The 20456-nt window shown below is 39.8% G+C and overlaps 1 protein-coding gene across 2 annotated transcripts; it reads left to right on the plus strand.

The window, feature by feature from the left end:
* The first annotated feature begins 6563 nt into the window (after positions 1-6563).
* LOC5566255 lies at positions 6564-13965 on the plus strand. Of its 2 annotated transcripts, none has more exons than XM_021845265.1 (6): positions 6564-6686; positions 6750-6896; positions 7497-8204; positions 8272-8494; positions 13142-13551; positions 13618-13965. In XM_021845265.1, the coding sequence occupies exons 2-6, from the start codon at positions 6759-6761 to the stop codon at positions 13828-13830; spliced, it is 1692 nt and encodes a 563-aa protein (XP_021700957.1). In that variant the 5' UTR covers positions 6564-6686; positions 6750-6758; the 3' UTR covers positions 13831-13965. The 2 variants fall into 2 exon arrangements, with proteins under 2 accessions (XP_021700957.1, XP_001650634.2); XM_001650584.2 differs by having other exon boundaries at positions 6565-6686; positions 13163-13551.
* Positions 13966-20456: the final 6491 nt, after the last annotated feature.

Consider the following 20456-nt stretch of genomic DNA (forward strand, 5'->3'; position numbering starts at 1 on the left):
GCATATTTTCCTGACAAATGGAAAAATGCTAAAGTTGTACCAATTTTAAAAATTTTCTTGACTCAAATATATTGCTTTAGAATCAGACTCACATGAATGTCGATAGTTTTGACAAAACTAAAATGCATCATACGAAATTGATTTAGTTTATTTTAGATTTAGTATTTTACTCATACCTTACTAGTTTGAAACCAGTGTGTATTGTTTGGTTTGACTGATGAAGATGCTCGTTGTATAAATGTCACCTTCGTACTATTGACGTTGCATCAGTTTGACATTTGCGACCACTCATCATTTGAATTGACCGTTGCATATTTGCGGTTACCATCTGCAATCGAGAGTCACGTCAGTTTAGTCAGTGATGTTACGGCTCATACAATTTTTATAAAATATTCATACAAATAGCTCAGACAAACAGACGTAACACTTAGAACAAATCTCGATCCAATCATAGTCGCGAGGACATGTACGCCCAATGCTAAAATTAGTGTGTTGGCGGTAGTGTGTAAACGTCAAACGCAAACGAAAACGATGCAAGCGCTGCGGGTGGTGGATTGGCCACCTACCATATTTTTGAATCGACCGTTAAAAAGGTGGTCGATGGACAATGATGAGAGTGTGACGTCTGTTTGTCTGTGCTCTTGATTTTACCAAGTTTATGAAGTTCTGTTTGATCTTTCGACCTTGACACTTGCTTTTGCCGGGGCGAGCGACGAGGCGGGATCAAACATGTCGCGCGTCGGTCTCGTAAGTGAAAAAGTGGCGTGATCGGTGAGTTCGGTTGAAGAAAGTGAAAAAGTGCCGCGATCGGTTAGTTCTGTTTGATCTTTCGACCTTGACACTTGCTTTTGCCGGGGCGAGCGACGAGGGCAGGATCAAACATGTCGCGCGTTGGTCTAGTAAGTGAAAAAGTGGCGTGATCGGTGAGTTCAGTTGGAGTAACTGAAAAAGTGCCGCGATCGGTTAGTTCAGTTTGATCCTTCGACCTTGACGCTTGCTCCTGGGCAGTGCGTCAAGAAAGCCCGAACAGTTTTTTTTTTATTCTTTTTGGGTCGCGCGCTTTTTTTTTTTTCCTGAGTGCTTTTTTATAGCCGAGCAAACGAGTGAAGCCGAAAGTGGATTGTGGCTGCTCAGTCAAGGATAACGGATCAATTGGTGAGCTCGTTTCATGCTACTATTTCTAATCTATAATATATGTGTGACTGCACATTCAATCGTTACAATGGTGGGATGTAAATATGATTTTTCAACAAACTATGGATGGTTCGTTACCTATGAGTGTCGACACAAACTCTGATTCATGATTTATTTATGTTTAACATTTTTTTTTTCAGAACACCTCTTATATACCTTTATTTTTGTAATTAAAAAAACTTTGAATGGTTCGACACTACAAGTGTAGACTTGCGAAAGGTTCACTTTATTCAACAAACTTTGGATGGTTCGCCACTGTAAGTGTCGGCATAAGAATAAGAGTGTTCTATGATGTCCCAACCAATCGAGTTTTTTTGTTTCTTTTCAAATGAGTAAAATATAATAACACATGCTTTCGTCCTGACAGCTGTAGGAATGTTACATTTAGGTATTTGTTCAACAAACTTTGAATGGTTCGTCACCTCAAGTGTCGGCATAATTTTCCTCTACATAGAAATTGTTTATATCAAATGAAAATATTATATTTACGTATAAGCATGTATATATCTCACAAATCATTGTTTATCATGGTCTAATCGCTTATCAAAGTGAATCCTATGACCCAACGATCCTCCCCATTAACAAACATCCCTCCCAGTAACCTTTGTGGAGATGCAGAGGCAAACACGGTCACCAAAAAGCAAAGGTTACACACTAACATTCCTTCCCCCAATCCCACCTGACTGCAAGGACGTGGCCGGCACCGTTATTGACCCTGTATAAATAGAGGCACTGAATTATGCACACTGAAGAAGATTATGGCCAATCCCAGCCGAACTTCTAGTTGATTCTTTGTGCATTTTCACTGACTTCGGTCAATCACGGAATAGCAACCATTGATATGTGTAGTCAGTCTAAGCTAAGCTAAGCTAAGCTCTTGATTTTACCAAGTTTATGGTCGAAATCAGATTGTTGTAAATTATTTCTGTCAAATGAACCAGTAATGTGGTGGGATGTACCGTAAACATAGTAAATTCATAGACAAACAGACGTAACAGCTAGAACAATTATCAATTTAAAACATAGTCACGTGAACATTTACGCCCAATGCTAAAAATACTTTATTTGGCCCACAGACAAACAGACGTCACACTCTCATCATTGTCTATCGACCACCTTTTTAACGGTCGATTCAAATATATTGTAGGTGGCCAATCCACCACCCGCAGCGCTCGCATCGTTTTTGTTCGCGTTTGACGTTCACACACTACCGCCATCTGTTGGCCCATCGGCCAAACACACCGATTTTAGCATTGGGCGTACATGTTCTCTTGACTATGATTTTGATCGCGATTTGTTCTAAGTGTTACGTCTGTTTGTCTGTGTTTGGCCTATCGCGAACTAGTGTACACAGCCAATTCAGATTACCGACCCCAGTATAATTTTACTGAGTTTTGGAACTACGGATTTTTCTGTAATTTTTACGATTAGGGTTTATTCACAAATTTCATAACGCTAAAAAGGCTATTTTCGACACCCACCCACCCAATGTCATATATAACAGGTCCGGGTCTTAGTATGTGTTTGCTTGTATTAGTCACGAAAAAGATGTAAACAAAACGATCAGCTGATGGTGACGACAAGGCTGCGAAAAATTTTGTTCGCAGCTTTCGCAACGTGACGTCATCTTCGGCTACTTCGTGAACTTTCGGCTCGCCGAAGTTGCTATTGCACAACTACCACTTCAAAACTGATGTTTTCAAATATACTAATTTGATGTTCGCCCGCACCTCTAAATACCCCACATCACCACCCACCCCCACATTAATCAAGACGACAAGACGCAAGTTTGTCAGCAGTTTTTCACCTCAGGAGGCAAGATTGCATTACTGCCTAGCGTCCTGAAGTGAAAAAATGCCAACAAACCCGCATCTTGTCACCTTTATTGACAGAAAAGAGGATCGACGAAGAAAATTCGATCATGCGACTTACGCCCTTATTCTAGCACACGCTTTATTTCCAGAATTTCCAGATACACTGCACAGTGGTCCAGGAATCAATTTTACGCGGAAAGATGCATTTTGAGCTTTAGAATGAAACATTAGACAAAAACGGTCTTCTACAAAATTGTTTGTATTAGTTGAGCCCTTTGTTTGGTTATATTGAAAATTAGGGTGGACCACATTATCATAGAAATTGTGTAACTAACTTTCTTATTTGTAGAAATTGTATTATACATGCTTCAGCAAAGTTTTAGATCATTCAATTTCAAGCAACTTTGCCAAAAAAAGTTTTTTTGTGTCTCTTAAATTGACCGATTTAGAGCTTTTTTCCTACGGTGACATAGGGTGGTCCGAACAAAACTGGTTTTCTGGCTCTAGAGTTTTCAATTTAAATTTCTCATCAAAGTAGTCTATGAAACACTTTTAGAGCTTTGAAAAATGCGTAATTTGGTGGGAGAAAAAACTCGTTATCTCCTTCCGTTTAGGAGTTATTGTTGTTTTTCTCTCGAAAACATGCCTACTTTGATTGTGAATATCTCTGATTGGGGCAAACATAAAAATATCTTTTGACGGCATTCAAAAGACATAATAAAATTGTATATATTATCAAAAAATTACAGATGTGTTATTTTTGTAACTCTAATAAAATGCCTTGAAAAACAAAGGATTTTAAGCAAAAAAACTTTAATAACTTTTGAACTAAAATAGATATCATAAATATTTTTGCATGAAAATTTGCGTTTTGTTAAGTTCTTAAAGTCGTTCATAGACCGCTTTGACGAGAAATCTGAAATAAGAAAGATAGGGCTCTTAAACTATTTTGAAGATTTTCATAGTAGGGAGACTTACGGCTTCGGCACCATTCGACTATTATCGGCAACCAAATTTCAAACGCCAAATACAAAGTGTTTTTCTACCAAAACACATCAGTGGAAACATTCAGATGATTCTTTGTTCTGTCCGCTTCCCGCTGGCGAGATTTACGAGACTAAACAAACGATATCGCCGGAGATGTCATCAATTCAAATGAAAACGCCTCAAAATGCGACTGATTTGGAGCTGCCGAAGAGATTCACCAGCAGTTGTTATGGGAAAGTTGCCGAAGAGATTGAGGTTGCCGACAATAGTCACACTGACAAGGGATGTTCGCAGCGTTGTAAAAACGTTTCCAATAGCATTTTGACAAGTCTGTCGGTGTGAATCGATAGAGGATTAGGCAACGCATAAATGTTAATAGACAAGCATGGAATTTGTCTGCTGATGCACGAGAAAATTACAAAAGAAGCACGGCATCGGCTTAAAGCTGCCGAGAATACGTAAGTTCCCCTATGTATTTCTTTATTATTTTGCATTTTGAGCATGAAAATCAAATTTTAGACAAAAATGATCTTCTACAAAATTGTTTCTAAATATGTAAGCTTTCATAATGTGTCATTTGAAACTAGAGTGGTCCACAATATCACTTATATCATATAATCAACTTTTTTATTTGCAAAAATACTTGTATATATAAATATGTATTATTATTTTGCATTTTGAGCATGAAAATCAAATTTTAGACAAAAATGATCTTCTACAAAATTGTTTCTAAATATGTAAGCTTTCATAATGTGTCATTTGAAACTAGAGTGGTCCACAATATCACTTATATCATATAATCAACTTTTTTATTTGCAAAAATACTTGTATATGCTCTTAGGCAAAGCGGTAGAACTTGAAATTTTGATTAACTTTGCCAAAAAAAGTTTTCTGTAGCTCAAAATTTGACCAATCTAGAGCATTTTTTCCTAATCATCGCAGGGTGGTCCAACAAAAATAAGTTTTTCAACTCTAGTTTTTTTAAATATTATTTTCTCGTCAAAGTCGTTTGTGAACGACTTTTAGAACTTAACAAAACGTAAATTTTGATGCAAAAAGATTGTTGATATCTATTTTAGTTCAAAAGTTATTGAAGTTTTTGTGATAAAAAATATTTGACTTTCAAGACGTTTTATTAGAGTTACAAATATAACACATCTGTAATTTTTTGATATAATATACGATTTTATTTTGTCTTTTGCATAATATTTATGATATCTATTTTAGTTCAAAAGTTATTATAGTTTTTCTGCTTAAAATCCTTTGTTTTTCAAGGCATTTTATTAGAGTTACAAAAATAACACATCTGTAATTTTTTGATATAATATACGATTTTATTTTGTCTTTTGTACACCGTCAAAAGATATTTTTATGTTTGCCCCAATCAGAGATATTCACAATCAAAGTAGGCATGTTTTTGAGAGAAAAACAACAATAACTCCTAAACGGAAGGAGATAGCGAGTTTCTTCTCCCACCAAATTACGCATTTTTCAAAGCTCTAAAAGTGTTTCATAGACTACTTTGATGAGAAATTTGAATTGAAAACTCTAGAGCCAGAAAACCAGTTTTGTTCGGACCATTCTATGTCACCGTAGGAAAAAAGCTTTAAATCGGTCAATTTAAGAGACACAAAAAAACTTTTTTTGGCAAAGTTGCTTGAAATTGAATGGTCTACAACTTTGCTGAAGCATGTATAATATAATTTCTACAAATAAGAAAGTTAGTTACACAATTTCTATGAAAATGTGGTCCACCCTAATTTTCAATATAACCAAACAAAGGGCTCAACTAATACAGTGAAACCTCCATGAGTCGATGTTCCATTACTCGATATCGACTCATGGAACCATACTGAAAACAAAATTTCATGGTTACTATGATGGTCCCCTCCTGAGAGAGACTCGCGAAGAGGAAAAATATCAACGTCATATGCAGCCCAGATTCCCCTCTCACGAAACGTCAAATGCAGCCCACCGTTTTTATGGCTGAAAAAGTGAAAAGTATTGTGTTCAAAGTAAACTGTTATTAAAAACCTCAGTCGGCGGAGCAGTTTTTTCCAAAGTTGCTGATAAATATAAGCAGAAGATTAATTATTTCTAATGTCTGCTACGTTTGCTGGCATGAAATTTCACTCAAACAGGTATTTATGATTCGATGAGATGCAAATTCAATCATTTTTTGCTGAGAGGTTCATGTGAGGGTTTGAACAGCATGCCCCTAATTGGTATAAACACATAGTGGAATAAGAAAAAAACTCAGCAATCACAGAAAAAGAAGACCGTCTTCGCGAGTCTCGTCTCAGGTCCCCTCAAACAGCTTTCCAAGGATTTTGTTTCCACGAATCGATATTTCCATGAGTCGATTGTCCCTTCAGATATCGACTCATGGAGGTTTGACTGTACAAACAATTTTGTAGAAGACCGTTTTTGTCTAATGTTTCATTCTAAAGCTCAAAATGCATCTTTCCGCGTAAAACTGATTCCTGGACCATAGTGCACTATATATATAAATAATGATCTGAATAAATAAATTGGTTCAGTGTAAATTGCTCAAGCGCCCAATTTTAATGTTGACAGTTTCTCCACATCGCCGCCCGCCATCGTTGAAAGTTTGAAGTGCGTAGAATCAAATTGATCCAAAATTGGTGTTTTCTTTTCGTAATAAATAATAAATGATAATAGTTTATATTGGTAAGTGCATTTTAATTGCATATTTTGCCCACGCACGTAATGAGTAACAATATTTCCTTCCAGTCCATTTGAATGGATAACTTTCCCGAGCAAAGCGTTTCCGAACGCGACATGCCGCCGACACCTGATGAAAAACCGGATGATGCACCCGTAGAATCGTCGACCGTAATGGATGTGAGCGATAGTGATTTGAGTGATACAAATCCAAAGGTGATTATGTCTGAAATTATTCCTAAAAATAGCATAACCTGCGGGGAATGGAATCTCATTATCAGGGTGTTCGTTTATGGGCCAAATTATAAAATTGTACCTGTGGATGTGACGGCATACACCATTTCCAGGGTTGGTAGCGATCAGACAGTAAAATATTAGAGACTTAAATAATTAAAAGGTAATCAAAGTTCATCCTGATTCTCAGTTAAGTGTTCTTATGAGCACTTAGGTATACAGTCATTGATTGAGAGCTTCGCTTCCCAAATATACAATACCAAAATAAGAGGTAGTAATAAACTGCAGGAAATAATAATATTTATTATTCCTTCCATTCCCATAACTTTAATTGACCCTTTGCGATTTTCTGAAATGCGCTTAGCTTGAACAAGCAATGTTGCAAATGGGTTATTTTTTTCGAAATCAGTGAAAATCTCGCGTTTAGTATCATAAGGGCGAATCGATTTCTATTCGTCAGATTTTCTCTTGATAATTACATGACCAAGCGACTATTTTCGACTGATATTAAATATACTAAATTTGAATATTCTGTAAAAAGTTCTTAGGTTACCAAAACACTAATATTTCAATTTGTTCAAGTCATCTTCCAAGCGGCCACTCGACGACGATGATGGATACCAAGCCGCTGAAACGGAACCACAAAAGAAATTGTGTCGGTTTTACTTCTTGGACCGATGCACGAAAGCCGACAGTTGCTCCTTCATGCATTCCGAATTCCCTTGCAAGTTTTACTACTTCGGATACGAGTGCAAAGATGGAAGCAATTGTAAACTACGACACGGGGCTGCGTTAGATGACAATATGAAGGATGTTCTATGGGACCACGTTACCACCGCACCAGCCAATCTTCTACAGCGTTTTCCCTGCTTTCCCAATATACTGCTCAAGAAAAATTTTGACGAACGTCACCACGAGTTGATATTGATGGAACAGGAAGGGCTCCTGGATGAGAATAAACCGCCGGTTACGAAAGATATCTCCAGTCCCTCTTCGTCAACCTTGCTGAGTGAAGTCATCAAAACAGCCAGCCAAGTAAAAATGTCTGGTGGAGCGTTTTCCGAGCTGGGGGAATTGGTGGATGTCCTGGCACCTGAACAGATTGCTGCCCTGGTGGGTGTTGGAGTTGAAAAGCTGGAACAGCTATTCGGGCTTGGCGCTAGTGCTCTTCTGGAGTTGGGTTTTGATTTTGACACGTTGATCAAAATTGGCAACTTCAAGGAAGAACGACGCCGCACATCGATTTACACTTCCGAATGCAATGAAGAAAAACCGGATCCAAACGAACTGGTGAGTTTTACGCAATAATTACCTTACCTTAGTATAATATGATGTTTAATCAAATACATTCGTCTAGATTGACTCCGCTCTTCTTGGTTCGGAGGACCTTGATGGTTCACTTGCTTCGGCGATAGGGGACCAACCGGCGCTTACCGATCAGGAACTGCTTAGCATCCTCAACGAGGATTGCGCCAATCCATCGAGTGCAGCTGAAGAGGATTTGTCGATGCAAGACCGCGAGGAACCTTCTGAAATCGGCATTGGAGACAACAATCTCGAAAGTAACGAAAATTTACCAGGTATGTACCTCTTCAATAGTAGGTATGTTCACTCGGCTTAAAGAGCAGAGGCCACTGAATGCCATTGTTTGGCATAATGTCAATTGGATAATAGTGGTTTGGTATGAATCCATTTGGCATAAATATTCAAAAAACCCCGGATCGTTTGGCATAACACAGAACTGATATCAGGTCTCCTTTTAGAGATTTGGACGCTGTTTTAATGCAATTCTCTAAAAAGTATCTCTTGTTGTTGTTCAGTTTACATATCAGTACTTGAACACAATATGACAATAATCCTCACATGAACATCTCAGCAAAAAATCATCATTGACATTTGCAATAACTAGTCTTGTGTTTAGATTTATCAGCATCTTTGGAAAACTGCTCCGGTGCCTAAAGTTTTTAGTAACATCTGGCTAGTCTTTTAGTCGTTAAAAGTGGTGAACTCGCCAAGGGCGAAAAGCCACTCTAATAAAGATAAATACCGTGACCTGCTCTAATTCCGTGTGTTGCCTAATACCGTGTATTTGGGAATTATGTGGATTTCTAGCATATTATATTCTTTATTTTTCTAAAAGATTGTCACAAACGTTAGCACATGAAGAAGTATTTAGAAAGTTATGACAAACTTGAACTAAAGTTGCACACACAAACAAGCAAAGATAATGTTAGAATGTAATCGCCTGGTGCTAATACACGGTATTAGGGCACGGTTGCTTATGTGTTCCAAATACCGTGTTTCAGCTATAATTCCAAAATGGCGAAGTGAAATATATATTTTATTTCCCGAATCAATCATGCAAACCTCAATACGTTCTTCGGAACAAAAGTTTTATATTTGATTCGCTTCGTTCGTTCAATTGAGAGATGTTTCAAAATGTGACTCAGCAGTCGGGGTCAGATGCACGGTATTTGGAACACGTGTATGTTTAACAACATCAACTGTAACCTGTAACTATGGTTAAAATTTTCAAAATGGTTCAAATCATATTTTTTATGCAAAGTATATAAAACGGTCTACTATATAAAACATAAAAGACTTGAAAATAATCATACGTTATTTTTATCTGATCGATTGAAACTTGATTTTTTTAACCTCACGTCACGGTAATAGAGCATGTCACGGTAATAATAATAAAAACAATTGCCTGCATTTGACGTTTCGTAACAGCGGAATCTGGGCTGCAAATGACGTTGATATTTTCCTCTTCGCGAGTATGTCTCAGGTAGCGACCAGACAGTAAAATATTAGAGAGTCCGGGCTGTTACAACAGTGACAATTTTCGTAAAAATCGCGGATTTTCCAAATAATGCCACAAAAATTGCCAACAAAATGTTTTTATACGTATAAATGCGCAGTATATCATTGGGAAATGTGTGTTTTAAAATGTAAACTCTCGTCTTCTCATTGAGTGCTCTTTGTAGTATAGTCACTGTCACTAGGTACCCAGTTTTGCTGTTTAGTTTATCTATTTTTGCAGGTATTTATTTGTCTTCCTCCAATAATTTGAAACATTTCGGGTATTGAAAATATTGTATAGAAAAATTTAAAAGCAGTAATATTACATCTAAAAGTCGACACCTAACCAAAAGCATCTAAGATCTGAAGACACTTTCTAAAGATGGCTACAATTCATTGTGAATCTAGACCTACCATATAGGAAAAAATGTCAATTTTGGATGCTACCATTCTCAATGTGCACAAACCGAGTGCTTATAATTTAGAAGTCAATAATGGCGGCGGCCACGTCCTTTTGGTCATCGTGGAAAGGAAAGAATGTTAGGCAACCATTGTTACTAGAAACCGAGTATACCTTCAAATCTCCACAGTTGTCATGGAAAGGATCTTTGTTTAGTGGGATAATGTAAGGATCTGGGAGTCATCCATGGTCGGTGATGCGATGATCCACGCCTTACCAAATTCTGATATTACTCGATAAACGCATTGTACGCACACTGTTGCTCAGTGCCCCCACGCACAGGACCAAGCGACACGATTCAAGGATCAAACACTATTATGTTTTTTTTTTGTAATGTACAGTATTGAATAAAGGTGTACCGAATATTCGGCCGGCCGAATATCTCGATTATTTTGATTTTGCCGAATATTCGGTCTGCCGAATAATTAGATCCAGTGACCGAATAATAACAAGTTGAACTAAATTTAAAAAAATAAATAAATTGGTTTGTTCAAGTGATGATACCGTTTTGTCTCAAATTCCGAACAAATTCATATTCCGAACACTCGTATTTTGTATGGATAGTGGGTTGAAATTTTTCACTGAAATATGTCACCAATTTTCCAAGAATTGGCAGTCAATTGCAAATCAATTTTAATGTGTTTAAACCTAGTATATACGTTGAAACTTGGAATGGCCAAAGGGCAGTAAAATCAGCTCAGTTGAATTTAATTGCGAAATTATTCTTTTGAATACAGTTTATTCGTGCCGTTCGGATTTCTAGAATTTCTAGCCCACTATTTTCGGCGGGCTCGTGTGTGGTTGCGGGAAAATCTGGAGGTTTCGCTGATCCAGACGGGCCTTGAAGAGAAATTTATATTTCTCTAGAACAACGACCCGAAGCATACTGGAAAGAAAACCAAGTCTTTCTTCCGGTCTTGTCGGATTAAACCGCTGGAATGGCCTCCACAAAGCCCAGACCTCAACCCCATTGAGAATTTGTGGGCAATTCTCGATGCCACACGCAAAAAAATTGTGCGGTAAAAACTACCATTGTAGGGGGTTAAATTAAGCGCTCGCGCCGGCAATTTTCAGCAGACTAGAAATGCGCTTGATTTTACCATGTCTGTAGTCGAAATCAGATTGTTGTAAATTATTTCTGTCAAATGTACCAGTAATGTGGTGGGCTGTACCGCAAACATGGTAAATTGGTCTGAAATTCCATGGTAGTTTCAAGAATGGGCATAGTCAGCTAAAATAGTAAGTTTTACCACAGAATTTTTTCCCGTGCAGGGTTGACAAAACTGGTTTTACCAACAAAAATAATTATTTTGAAGCCTTGGAGCGCGCCTGGGAAGAACTAGATCCACAACACCTACAAAACCTGGTGAAAAGCATGCCGAAGAGCCTCCAGCAAGTCCTTAAGGCCAAAGGAGGACACATTAACTATTAAATTGCTTTTTATTTTTCTTAAATCATCTTTTCTGGGGCCAAGAAGGAAGTGGGCACTTATTTTTGTCACTACTTATTTTTCAATACAAATTGATTTTCTTTTTCTTTGAGTAAAATTCTTTTTTTATCAAAATTTCGTAAGTGCAACTTTGAAAGAACATCTAAAATAAAATATCACAAAAGATTTAGGTGTGTTAACTTTAATTTGAACCGATTTGGTGAGAGAAATTCGAAAACTGGTAAGGTGGGCACTTTATTTTGCCTATCAGTGTAGCTCAAAACGATCATTTTGAACAATTCTTCTCAGTAAAATCTATTACTTAAAAAAAACTAGCTTTTTTGTTTTAGTTCAGGATCGAACGTGTTATTTTCGAGAAACTGAACGAGCATATTGGTGTTATTCGGCCGAATTCTAAGGTTTTATTTGGCCGAATATTGAGTCATTATGTCACCTAAGGTGTCGGCCAGGGTAGAAGCGTCACGCGAAGCGATGCGAAAATCCTTTGGAATTTGACATTTCATTATTAATAATTGTTATTCCTTCCCATGCAATTTTCGCTTCGCTTTGCAATTTGCGTCTACCCTGGCCGAGCCCTAACGCGAACGACGCGTGACACGTTTGATCCTGCCCTCGTCGCCCGCCCCCGCAGGAGTAAGCATTATTATTTCAAATAACTTTTATCTTAGGACGAATCTCAAATCAACAGTGATTCATGAACAAAGATTCATTAAAATAGTCTCAAAATTGAGGGGTGCTATTTTGCCCCGTCCTACCCTACTCAATCGTATCACTGCAGTAGCATACTTTTAAAATTATCCAAGCTTTTAATATACTGTAGTCAGGAGCTGGGAGGGAGAAACCAATACAAAATTTCTGTACGTCATAGTGAGCCGAGATTCCGCTGTCACGAACTGTCACTGTGAGCCCAGATCTCAAACATTGGACTAACATGAAAAAAGCGCGTAACTGATTAAAACACATTTTCGTATTTCTTCAAAAGTGATAAAAATCGAATGAAAATCAATTCACGCACATAACGCAAGTAATGTCACGTGAGCACCATTTAATCTGATTGAACATAATGCATTGAAAAACGCATCGTTCTACTTTTTCCAATGAAAATGAATATTTAGTGCATAGTAAACTGTGGCCCTTTTTCATGTTTGTCAGGAAAGATCGAAGGTGCACAACAAAAGGAAACTACCGATTTTCTCGAAGCCTGCCTTGATTGTTGTTGGCAAGCTGGAGTTATCTTGCAGTTAAAAATAACATTGTCTTATATTTCGTGTGTAGTATCGGTGCCTCCCTCCCAGGTCAGGAGTACCACGTGAGTTTCGCGGAATTCAAGCCTACTGCAATTCTCAGCCCTGTGCCAGACAACTATTATGCCAAATGACATTAGGCCAAACGGATAGAACCGTTACTGTTAATAAGTTAGTTGTTATCAACTACAAAATGCATAACATGCTCATTATACCCCACTTACCCCTATGTGTATATTTAAAAGAACAATAATTCGCATTTATAAATCAGCTTGTTCCATTTTTCGTGTAGAAAACGACGAGTGTACCTTGAAGGCTTTCCGCAGCGACGCAGGAAGTGAGTGCCTTCAGCTCATGTTCTACGCATCGGTCAAGGAGAAGGAAAACGATAGACAATCGTTGGACTCCATTCAAAGAACCGTAGCCCAACTCAAAAGAATTGACTCGCTACTGTCCGAGCCGAAGGAGCAAGACGTCAGCTGGTGTAGCGCAGAGAGTGACACTTCCGGTGATTATCCGAAGCACGACTCTTCCGTGTCCGATTCGGTTAACCAATCTTTTGGCAGCGACAGTGATAGTCAAACGTGTTTTCGGATGCCCTTCAAATCGATCATAAACCGTTACACTCCCGCGAGGGAAATTGATGCATCAAATGGCAAATATCCTATCGCTCAGTATAAGGTAAGTGAGCCTTCTACGTTCAAACTCGTCCAAATACACTAAATCAGTATTTTTTATTACCAACAGTTGATTCCGATTGATATTCCGCGGCCGAGTTTTGATCGCATTCGTCGTTCTTTCGTCACACAGCCCTCTAATAGCTCGGACCCGCGCATACAGATTATGTTCAACGTAGGCCCGGCGGAAGTGCGTCAAACCAATAATCGGTCTAAAGTATGCCATCGCGATCCACGTTTGAAGAAGCCAGTAGAAACAGATCCTGTTCCGGCTGCTTCATAGATGATAGGTAAAGTACCACTGTTTCTTTTATTTACGACGATATTTGTTTTAATTTAACTATCCAACTCGATATGTAAGATTTTAAAGAACAGAACCAGATTAAACTGAATTCACACGTTAGGTGTCCATACAGAGGATCACTTGTACTTTCTAGGGCCACTTGCGCATTAATCGGCACATCCTTAACCACCACCAAATTTCTAACAGTTTCCAGGGGCAAAGATCGTTTTCCATGTATTAATTTAGTCTTACCTAATATTATGGTATTTTCCTGGTTATGACAACCGAGTTATGAGTATTAATAGGCTAATATTGTAATTTGAATCTGGATCATAATATAAAAATAACAGCATAAAAATGCTACGATTAGTTGAAATCAGTGAATGAAATTATCGCACAAATGAGACGATAACGGAGGTTTCGGCTGCCCTCAAAGTACAGTGTGACATCGACGTAGCCAGTAAGGCCATCCACCTTAGTAAGGGCCTGCAGGGCACCCAGGTGGCGGCGATCAGGCTGCCAATCACAGAGGCCAACAAAGCGAAGAACTTGGGCATACTCAAGGTAGGTTGGTCGGTTTGTTTGCCGGCTGAGCATACAACAGCGAAGTTTGCTTCAAATGTTTCGGGAAGGGCCATAAGTCGTGGAATTGCAATGGTCTGACAGAAGTAAGATGTGCAGAAAATGCGGCACCGAAAGCCATAGGGCAAGCGATTGTAAGCAAATCGCTAAGTGTCGACAGAGCGGATAACGGACACTTAACGGGTGGACCCAAAGGTCCGGGCATAAGCGGAGTATCAAAGCAGCCAAACCGGAAGTAACAGTTAAATTTAAAGCACTGTGATGCATCAGAGCAGCTGCTTTTGCAGTCAGTCTCGGAAACCAAGACTGACGTGGTGTTACTATCGGACCCATACCGCATACCAGCCAACAATGGGAACCAGGTTGCGGTTAGGTCTCAACAGCTAGCAGCTATAGAGACGACAGGACGATACCCAATCCCCAAACAGTCTCTTGTGTTTATTCTGCGCAGCGTGTGAGTCGAGACGAGTCGCTCTCACCGCGAGTGACGTAAGACGACTAATGTTAATCAAATGGAAGCGGGTCGACTATTTGTGCTTATTCTGCGCGGCGTGTGAGTCGAGACGTAGCTGGCGACTTTAATGCATGAGCAGTGGAGTGGCCGCTGCACCATGCAAAGAGGCCAGCTATTGTTGGAATCCCTGGCCGCAATAAATGTAGAGCTGACAAATGTGGGTATAGTGAGTACCTTCTGCAGAAATGGTGCAGAATCGATTGTCGACGTGATGTTTTGTAGTCCTAACCTTTTAGGTACCATGAACTGGCGCGTTGATGACGGTTATACTCATAGCGAGCATTAATCAATTCGCTATAGTATAATACCAGGTTGGCGGAAGACAGCGCGATGTAACTCGACACAAACCCGAGATTAGAAAACAGCGCGCTTCGACGACGAAGTATTCACTGAAGCCCCGAGGCGCGAACGGAACATTCTGGACCTAAACGGTGAAGAGCTAGTTGCTGAGATATCACGAGCGTGTGATGCTTCCATGCCGAGAAAAGCCCCTCCTAGAGAGAACAGGCCGCCAGTGTATTGGTGGTGCGAATCAATTGCAAATCTTCGAGCAATCTGCCTTCGGGCTAGACGAAGAATGCAACGCGCACGCACAGAAGCACAAAGAGAGGAACGCGGTGCAGCATTCAGAGAGGCAAAGTTGGCTCTCAAAAAGGAAATCAAGAGTCGAAAACGGGCATGCTTTGATAGTCTATGCGAGAGTGCCAATTCTAGTCCATGGGGTGACGCCTACAGAGTGGTAATGGCTAAGACCAAAGGTGCCATAGCGCCCCAAGAAAAGTCGCCCGAGTTGCTGCGATCGATAATCGATGTACTCTTCCCGCATCATCCCATAAGCCCATGGCCCCCAGCGCCGTATGCGGCAAATGAAGGAGAAGAAGTGGCGAGAGTGACGAACGAAAAGCTGGCAGAAGTCGTGAAATCATTCGTGTCAAACAAGGCACTGGGTCCTGATGATATCCCCAATGTTGCCTTTAAAGCAGCAGTGAAGGCGGATCCGGACATGTTCAGAGCCACGATGCAACGGTGCATTGATCAACGAACCTTCCCGGATGTATGGAAGCGACAGAAATTGGTGCTACTACCAAAGGCGTGACCCAGGTGACCCGTCGGCGTATATACCTATCTGTCTACTAGATACGACGAGCAAGTTATTGGAGAGGTTGATTCTCAACAGGCTAGTACCGTATACGGAGAGTGCAGACGGCCTGTCCAACAACCAGTTCGGATTCAGGAAAGGTAAATCTACTCTGGACGCTATCCAGTTGGTCGTTCAGACAGCTGAAGTGGATATCGAGCATGAAAGGAGCGGCATCCGTTACTGCGCGGTTGTCACTTTGGAAATGAAGAATGCCTTCAACAGCGCTAGCTGGGAAGTAATAGCACACGCACTTCACCGTCTCAAGGTACCGGTGCAGTTTTGTAAGCTTCTGGAAAGCTATTTTGATGGTAGGATACTACTATACGGCACAGAGGAAGGGTAGAAAAGCGTTCGAATTACCGCGGGAGTGCCTCAAGGTTCAATACTGGGCTCGCTGTTATGGAATGTGATGTACGATGACGTACTGAGGCTGCCCCTTCCGACGGGTGTTAAGATTGTTGGCTTCGTTGACGATATCACCCTAGTGGTCTATGGTGAATCGACGGAAGAAGGGGTTCACAGCAGTGCACTCTATTTTCATAGTTGAGGAATGGATGAAGTCTAGGAAACTAGGACTGGTCGGTCACAAGACTGAGGTGGGGGTGATCAACAACCGCAAGTCCGAGCAACGGGCGCTTATTTCGCTCATCTTGATCGGATAGATGGAGCAAACTCGTACGCTCACAACAATTATGAGTCAGTATTCGATGTGCATGGACCTATGCGCGGGTTCACTATTTGACGTTTTAGCGGTGCCGTGTTATTTATGTGACCAGTGAATTCGGCACCGCTCTAACGTCAAATTAGTGAACTCGTGCATCGGTCCATTGTATAATCCGTGGCTGAGAGAGTGGAGAGGAATGTTGGCTCTAGCTAAATGCACAATCTTTCATTTGATAGTTCTTGCTTACTGCGAAGCTCTGTGAACACATCATCGTTGCTTTTGGGATGAACTGAGACTGGTTGCTTCGTCAACGCAAGAGCATGGTTTCGCATTCCTCTTTGCCCTTTTGGGCAAATAGGGAAAGTGTACCAGTTATGGCCATAGTGATTCCCAATTTGGCCATATGTGAAATTTTAATACCTTTAACATTTTAAATATTTTTGAATGCTTTAACATCAAGTTATATCTTAAATCTAACTACTACAACTAACAAATTTTTTCAAAATTTGGAGGCATTAAAGTCATCACGTATTGCGAAATAGGGAACCACTATGTCCATAACTGGTACGCTTACCCTAGCTGCAAAGAGACAACGAAGAGCTGTCTGGAAATGCTCTTCTCCGAACTGAGAAATGGAAAACATGCTCTCCCCTGAACTGAGAAAGGGGAAAAACAATCTCTTCCTTTTTGGAGCACTGAGGTTGTTAAAACAAACCTTTCACAACTGTGGGAATGAAAATAAGCAAACACGAACGTGTAAATTCTTCATCCCACAGAGTACGGACGCTTAGTTTGTTTTTGGGTAAAATCGCTTATTTTTTGTAGCTGATCGTTGAAAGGGGGAGAAAGATGGTAAATCAAGAGCAAGGAAGAAGCCTGCTTAGGCATCTTGGGGTAATGATCGATGACAAGCTCAGCTTCGCTAGCCACGTTGAATATGCCTGTAAAAGGGCATTTACGGCCATAGCGGTGCTTTCGAGAATGATGTCTAACAGCTCTGCAGTAGTTGCCAGCAAACGTAAGCTCCTGGCAAGCGTGGCGCTATCCATACTAAGGAATGGAGGACCAATCTGGTCAGAAGCACTTAAAACTAGCAGAAACCTGAAGCAGTTGGAAAACACGTACAGGATAATGTGCTTAAGAGTATGTGCATACCGGACGGTATCTCAAGAGGCCGTGTGCATCATAGCCAAGATGACGCCCATCGGGCTCATCATCAAGGAAGATGTTCAATGCTTCCACCAAAGAGGTACCAGAGGAGCCCGCGACACGTGTAAAGAGGAAACGCTCAGAAGTTGGCAGCAGGAATGGGATAACTCCATTAAGGGTAGATGGGCCCATCGGCTAATACCAAATGTGTCAGATTGGTTTGAAAAAAACCACCTGACGCTGTCAGGACATGGTTATTATAGGTAGTACCTGCATAAGTTCGGGCACTCAGAATCTCCTGTGTTCGATTGCCCCGTTTAATTGTTGTGAGAGGTCGCATGCTCGCTACTTGTGGAGGGGACATGCCCCCGACAATATAATAGAGAGAATGTGTGCGGATGTCGAATGCTGGAATGCAGTAACGACGGTCACTCACATTTGGCCTTATTCTACGAGTGGCGTGAGGTGAGAACTGTTGGTGTCGTATAAAGAGGTGACAATTGTCGACTCGAGAGAGGTGCCTCGTCGTGTAAATCAAATGGAGAGTCACTTCATTCGAGTCGAGTGTTGTCACCTCGTTATACGAGACCGACAATGCTCAACTCACGCCACTCGTAGAATAAACCTAATTGTTTAAGTCGGCTAGGAGAAGCAGTTTACCTAGGCTACTTCTGCTAGATGTGTTCAGTGTTATATGCACTGGCCCGAGGAGATAAGGCGGAGGCCAAGGGCACCTCTGTGCTCTACTTGAGCAATTCAACGAGAATTGCTCATGTACAGCATGGGCTGGTTTTAGTAGGTCGTCGATGGTGAGGCATCCCCACACTCCCTGAGTTATCTTCTCAGGGGTATCTGTGCAATTTTCCCACTTGTGAAAAAAGAAGAGGCACGACTATGTTCCAGCAAGGAATCGACAGTTGTTTCAAATAACACGAACAATTCGTATCGAGGACCGGAACGGCTGTTGATGGAAAGCGGGTTGCACAGGCCAGCAAAAACAAGTGGCTGTCATCAATTCTGGGTCTCATGAAGTAATTTCAACGCTTTTTTCATTACTTTATTTCAGATAACCTAAATAATGTGTACAATATCTGTCCCACAATTGCCTCATATATATTTCATCCATTGAACCCAAATATCCGATGGTTTATAATCATAATTCTATAGCTAGTTTTCGGCTATTCGATACGTAACTGATAGTAAGTTTGACTTGAAACTAATTTCCCACTTACACGTTCATCGGTTTTCATACAAACTCTCCCTTCTGGTTGTGTGTTGATACAACTGATAAAATATAAGAAATAGTTTCAACTCTTATATGAGGTCACTATGTGCTTCTTGTGTTCGGTGACAATCATACAAAAATATATTTTAGGTGAAGTTGAGAAAAATAACAAAGCTGCCACCCTCATCTTCCACTGAAATTATACATGAATTTTTATTCGCTTTTCTTTGTAATTTGTGAATGGCAATAACATTTCTACGGTTAGCAACAATATGTAACTCTTTTTCCAAGAATACCGTTGGGCCAGGGAGAGGAGTATGTTTGTGGGTGAGCTATACAAGGTGCTTTTTGGTTCAAACGTTTGCGATCTCGATTGATTGTTATTTATGTAGTGTTGTTAGACTTCTATAGAGCCTCTGAAATGAACAAATGAACTGAAAGTGTCATAGGTTATAACCTGTCAATTAAACATTAACACAACATGAAGGAAGAACAGATTTCAGTGCGATTTCAAACTAGAAATAGGTAGCTGTCTGTATGCTCAACTGCGGCAATAGTAACGTATAGAATGCACATTGGTACTGAAAAATCAGTTTTTTCTTGATAACTTTTTATAAGATAATTTCTCGCAAAAACTTTGTTCGAAGCACTTTTAGAACTTTTGATTGCGCAACTTTTTGCCGAAGAAACTACTGTTCTATCTCTTATGGTTACAGAGTTATCAGAAATTTTCTTCGAAAAAATGGTTGTTTTCAAATGCCGATATCTCCGAAAGGCGCAAACGGATTTTCAATCTTTTGTCGGCATTAGAAAGATCATTTTTTCTCTGTTTATGGTGAAAAAACTGTGAGGACGTTTTTTGTTTGGAAAGATTGACAAAATTTTGAAAATAATATGTTTTTCAACCGAAAATTGTCCATAACTTGAAAAATATTCGAGATAGCTCTTTGGTGCCTTCAGCAAAAATGTGCAAAATTGAAATTTCTGAAAGTGCTTCATACAAAGTATTCATAAAAAATCATTGCTTTAAGATATATTCACTATGAACCGAATTTTGTATGGTAAAGAAAGCGAAAAAAGAGATATTTGCTGGAACAACCGGAATAACTGTATGCAAAGTCATTTCAAATTGAAAATATATGTAATTAAATAAGATCGATCACAGTAAGCGAAATGTAAGGAGTAAGGGAAAGTTAGTTGCTCAAGCATTTTTAACAGTGATCCATGGAATATTAATCCATAAACGATGTCTTGTTATTTCACGCGACATAATGTTTGTCCAGCTAACTTAATCCGTGGTTGGTTATAAATTGCTACCGCTTTGGCTTACTAAGCAGAAGGTCATGCGTTC

This window comes from Aedes aegypti, chromosome 2 (assembly GCF_002204515.2).
Source record: "Aedes aegypti strain LVP_AGWG chromosome 2, AaegL5.0 Primary Assembly, whole genome shotgun sequence".
In the NCBI taxonomy this organism is placed as follows: Eukaryota; Metazoa; Arthropoda; class Insecta; order Diptera; family Culicidae; genus Aedes; species Aedes aegypti.

Excerpts from the sequence above, each read along its gene's own strand:
- LOC5566255 (XM_021845265.1), top strand. The coding sequence starts at position 6,759 with ATGGATAACTTTCCCGAGCAAAGCGTTTCCGAACGCGACATGCCGCCG. Across the intron at positions 8,495-13,141 it reads AAGTAACGAAAATTTACCAG|CTTGTTCCATTTTTCGTGTA; the intron begins GTATGTACCTCT and ends TTTATAAATCAG. Across the intron at positions 13,552-13,617 it reads ATCCTATCGCTCAGTATAAG|TTGATTCCGATTGATATTCC; the intron begins GTAAGTGAGCCT and ends TATTACCAACAG.